Source organism: Brassica oleracea, chromosome C1 (genome assembly GCF_000695525.1).
Source record: "Brassica oleracea var. oleracea cultivar TO1000 chromosome C1, BOL, whole genome shotgun sequence".
Lineage (NCBI taxonomy): Eukaryota > Viridiplantae > Streptophyta > Magnoliopsida > Brassicales > Brassicaceae > Brassica > Brassica oleracea.
The window spans coordinates 18,072,791-18,078,353 of record NC_027748.1 but is presented as its reverse complement, the minus strand read 5'-3'; the positions used below and the strand labels follow the sequence as shown (position 1 = coordinate 18,078,353).

Here is a 5,563-nt window from a genome sequence, read left to right as displayed (position 1 = left end):
TTATCCTTGATGTGTCTCTGCCTCCATAGCCACGTCCACGGCCTCTTCCTCTATAGGACCTTCCACCCCGTCCTCTGTTTCCTTTGTATTCATCATTGTACTCACGTGAAGACTGAGAATTTGCGTACATGAGTTTCCCATGATCTTCGTGTGTCTCTTCTTCTTCGGCCCTCTCTCTTCATAAACTTTTAGACGACCAACAATGTCCTCAAAGCTGGTGGTCTTAAGATCAAGCACTTGCTCCAGTGATGCAACGATATGTATGTATTTCTTGCGTGGAAGGCTTTTAAGAAATTTCTTAACCAGTTTTGATTCTTCAATCTCTTCTCCCAGCACATCAGCTTTCGATGATATTTCAGACAATCTTCCAGCAAAATCATCTATCTTTTCAGCATCTTTCATCGAGAGTCTATCAAATTCAAACATTAAAGTTTGAAGTCTGGCCTCTTTGACTCGTTCAGCACCAACATGTCGCATCCTAATAGCCTCCCACACCTTTTTTGCTGTGTTTAGCTCCCCAACTTGTAGGACCAGGGTCTCGGGTATCGCTTGAAACATTAGACCGATTGCTAAATCGTTCTTTTCTTCTTCTTCTGATTCTGTTTCAACGATGTTCCAAACCTTATGTACCTTAAGTACATTCTTCATTCTAATGCCCCACACGATATAGTTGGATGAGGTTAACATAGGGCACTTGATCGTAGATCCCCCTTCCTTCGGTTTCAATGTCGTCACTATCGCTAAGTCCCCCATTGCTTTGTATCAAAAAATCTTTTGGCTCTGATACCAAATATAGAACTTAAAGATTCAAATAAGAATTGCTCTCTTATTATTAACGTGAGAAAATATCTCAAAACTCAAGCTCTCAATCTCTAAAAAACTTATAAGTGATATCACAACTTAATATCTACTTATATAGAGCTTATGTTTTCCTAATCCTATTAGGTAACACAACTTTAGATAACTCCTAAACTTATTATGTTTCCTTTTCCATATCTCGGTAGGATTAGGTCTTCTTAGCTTACTTCTCAAGCTATCTTTTGTTTCAAGCTTAACTCAACATACATGTGAAGCACACACTATCCCTCCCTGCGTCTACTATGATTTTGGTTGCATCCCCACTAGTGGATATGTTTACCTGTGGATAAAGAAAGACAGATACTCTTTGTCAAATTTTCTGCAAGTGAAATAAGGTCGATTTGGTTTATAGAATAACTAGAGTAATATTTGCGTTTTATCAATCAAAGATCACAAAGTAGTTCAGACTTTCATAGAGCACGTACCCTTTGATTCTGATGATTTTTCAGTGTCAGCTCTGGCAAAGAGTTCACTTAAAGAATTTTTTTTGTTTTTAAAGATTCTTCACCTTCATCTTGAACTAGAATCAACCATTTCGAAGAACATGCAGTAAAAACACAGCTTACCAACGAACAGTTAAAGCAAAACCTACTGGAGACAACAGAACAGATGAAGTATAGACCTTACAAACTGCAAGCGAATATAGAGCTATTATAATGTGTGAAAATTGTTTCATGTCGCTGAAATCACACTCATTTACAAATTAACACAGCACCACTAATGTCAAACATCTGCTAATATCTGTTGGCTGAGGCTTCCCAATACGGCTATTACTCAAGAAGCTAGGACAACGAACTTTGATGGATATCATTATCATTATCAAAGCACATAATATGCTAGAGATTTCATTTGGAATAAAAGTTGGAACCAATAGCTTTGAGTAGGGGTCTCCTGGTTTCATGTAGTTCGTGATTGAACTAAAAACCATACAGTTCCACTACTCGTTGTCACCAGCATAGAAACACGTTTTAAACAACTTCATCGAAAGCTCAAAACTTTTAAATGTTACACTAACAGTGCCCACAAACTGAATCAAAATAATTTAGCAGTACAAGAGGGCAGAGATGTACCTTTTAGGATGCACGCCTGATAAGACTCTAAGATGGAAAAGTCATTCTTATTGCTTATCGATCGAATGAACCGTTACAATACCAAGACGTGAAGGCTATGAACCCTGACGCCAAGATCCTTCAAATCCAGAGAGAAATCTCACTGAACTTGCCTCAAATGCAGAGACACTCCTTTGATTTGCCTAATGATCCCAATTACAAGATGATCTCACAGTAAAGGTAAACAAGTCTATTTTATACCATCTCTATACAGTCTCTTCTTTCTTCAGGTTGCCAGCTCAGCTTCATTCAAAGAGCCTACTTGTGCCAGCTCAGCTTATGTACTCATCAACGCCACCAATAGTTGTGCATATCTTAGACTTTCCGGCACACGTCTCCTCCTCTGCAATGGCAGACTCAGAGCTCCCCTTTTTAGGATCTTTAGACTCAGTGTCTGGCACCGTCCCATTTGGAGGGGCGCCATTTTAGCTCCACTATCTTCACTAACTGTTTGGTTCACGGGCTTATCAGCTCTGTTGGAGTTGCCACCGTCGTGGCATTCTTCTCGCTTTCAGGCTGCAGTTGCGGCGGTGGTGGACTCACAGAAACAGGCAAGCCCTTACATAAGAAGAGATCAAGGGAACTAAAATAAATGAACTTTACTTGCTTAGTGGTTGAATTTTTATCCTTGGGGGTGCTTGTTGATCTACTATGCTTAGGTTTCTGGGTTGAGATCGATCGGTGGTTAAAGTTGGTCGTATCTGGAACTGAATTCTGAGAGCCAAGTTGAGTTTGACAATTAATCTCCACTCCACGGAACCGCCGTAGGACTAAACCTTGGGCCATAAATTACTGTGTCACACACGTCTGTCTACTAGAATTCCAACATCAAAACATACTATGCTAAAACATATAACTTCAAGTTAATGGATTTGTGGTTCTTGTTTTCTCAAAAAACATGACATTTACATTAGAGAAAAAGCTAACCTTGAAGGCTATACAAGGTCCTGATCGAGCAGCGAGAAAACTTGAACCAACCCAGCAAGAGAAACACATGAGACCCGGTACAAGTCCAGATGTAGAACCTGGCATTAATCGCAGAATGCTGTCGTGAGCCAGCGACTTAGTTTTTTTTTTTTTTTGGCTCAAGCTACAACTTTTCATTATCCAAATTATCCAAATGTGAATACATGATTACAACCAAAAGAGGCTGGAGACAGTCGCACGATCCTGTTCTTTTTTGCCCTTTTCAGAGCAGTCCTTCTCTGTTTGCCGGCGATCTCCCTCCGTGGTTGGCCGTGCTCCTCACCGCCGCTACGTGAGGGAGGCTCTTCTTCTCCTCTTCATTTTAGTCTACTTTTTTGAGTTGGGTGAGGGTATCTTCCTCTGTCCGGCGCGTGCGTCTCCGGTACTTTCTGAGGCAGTTCGTGATTGCCTTGTGGTGGCTCGTCCCTTTTGCTCCATCAACGCAGACTTTTCTCCGGACGATGGAGGCTTCCTTAGCTCCATTGACGTCGGTTCTTCGTGGGGGGTGGAGGTTTTCTTTAGTTCCACCGACGCCACTCTTGCTTCCGAGAAGGGGAGGCTCCCTTAGCTCTCTTCGTCGGCTTTTGGATTACGGTGAGAGGAGGCTCACACAGCTCCTTGATGCCGACTTGGAACCCATTGGTTTGGGTGAGGTAACTAGTTTCGAGTTTGTTAGCGGTGGTTTTGGTTTACGGTGATGTGAGTGCGGTTTACGGTTCGACTGTCCTGCGTGTCTGGTGGTCCAAAGTCGGAGGCGCTCTCGGTAATCCGATGAACCCTCTGGCGTGAAGAAATTTTGACGTTGATAAACGGTTTTTGGATGTGCGGAGGCTCTGCAAGTTAGGAGCTCCGGCTTTAAATGGTGTCGGGGTTGATCTCCGGCGATGGCATCGTTCAGGTCGAGATAGGTTCCACGTGGTGTGCAGAAGGCTAAGTTGAAGACACGTGGTCCAAACCTATTTTTTTGCGGCGCGTTTTAGGGCGAACTGCCCGTGTCGAGTACTGTGGGCCGTTTGGGCCGCTATGTATTTTATGGGCTTTGGCTCTTTGTGTGTTTGCTTTCTGTGGCCCGTTGTTTCTCTGGGCTTTTGGTTTGTACTCGTTTTGTTCGGGCTTCGGCTCTGGGCTTGGTCCTAATAAATAACAATTTGGGAAGAAAAAAAAAAGAATACATGATTACAACCTCAAGAGATTTTAAACCCAACATACAACTGATGGGATCTAGTAACGCCTAGCAACACTGAGTCAGATCCTACACTACCCAATCTATTCATAGGTGTATTTTTCACCACAATGAATTGAATTCCTCCCACGACCCCGAAAAAAACCCTCTCTTGACCACCTAATAGACCACCGAGAGAAACCGTCTCTTGACCACCTAATAGACCACATGATACGAAAGCAGTGATAAGGATCCATATTTGTTCTTTAACCATAATTAGATTTTAGGACGGAAAAAAATGATAATACTAATTTCTCTTTTGTACCATTTTTTCTGTAATATCTTTTAGTATTTTCCAAAATAGATCAAATAAATAATTTTACAAACAAACAAAAAAATTCAAAAAATAGTAACTACTGATGAAATACCTATATCAACTTATTGGTATTTTTTTCCACTTCTAAAAATGTTTAAATCATAATTTCATATTTTGTTCTACAAAAAGCAGAATTGACATTCTGCACAGTAGAAAATGTAATCCACTTTTTTCGTTCAATCTAATATGTTTGGAATACGTGATCTACGTAAATAATAGTAATCTAAAAATATTTAGAAAACACATTCTGCGCTTAACCTATCATTCTAAAATCGGTACAATCTGGAATCTACACATTACTATAAATCTAAAATCTATAAAAATCAAAATCTACACATTACTATAAATCTAAAACTAGTAGAAATCGATTTCAAACATGTTAACTGTGTTCTACATATAGTAGAATACATATTCTACAGATAAAGATAATCAATTCCAAAAATATGGAAAGATAATATTTGGAAATATTCAGTTTCCTTATATTTATTAAATCTTTTTTTTTAAACAAAGAAAATCCTGATTTATAAAATTAATTTTTAAATTAAAAAAATTAAATCATCGATTTGGAAAATTCTTCTCACGTCATCTTCTTCTCGACTTTGTTCTTCAAGGAGAAGAGAAAAATGGGTTTGATTGATTAGAATTCGAGTTTTAAGAGTTCATCTCATGTTTGTTCGGTTCAAATTAAGTGGAAATCAAACCGGATTTAACCGATGAAAAAAACCAGGAAATCGATTTGGAAGATTTACCTGGGCACGGGATCCATCGATCTCGAAGATGCGACCGATTGACCGAAGTGGGATCAAGCTTATGCGATTGACTGACCTGGGCTTGGTCGATCAGTATATGCTCTGCCTATTTTCGTTGTTCTGGATATATTTATCAGGATCGACCGGTTCAGATTGAACGGTTGCTTACGGGATCGATCGATCCCTTTGAGAAAAAAAAAAATTCAAACTTTAGTTTTTTGGGGGATTTTTAATATTTTTTTAATTATTTTAGTTAAAAATTATATTTTAATATTTAACAATTGTTTTTTAATTGTAATTTCAAATTTTTAATTGAAATTAAGGGCAGTATTGCCATTTTAAA

General features: G+C 39.2%; 1 protein-coding gene across 1 annotated transcript; it reads right to left on the bottom strand.

The window, feature by feature from the left end:
• LOC106333774 (uncharacterized protein PHLOEM PROTEIN 2-LIKE A7-like) lies at positions 1-753 on the bottom strand. The gene has a single exon (XM_013772186.1). The coding sequence runs from the start codon at positions 751-753 to the stop codon at positions 1-3; it is 753 nt and encodes a 250-aa protein (XP_013627640.1).
• Positions 754-5,563: the final 4,810 nt, after the last annotated feature.

What these genes read in the sequence shown, in the direction of transcription:
- LOC106333774 (XM_013772186.1), bottom strand. Translation starts at nt 753, where the DNA reads ATGGGGGACTTAGCGATAGTGACGACATTGAAACCGAAGGAAGGGGGA.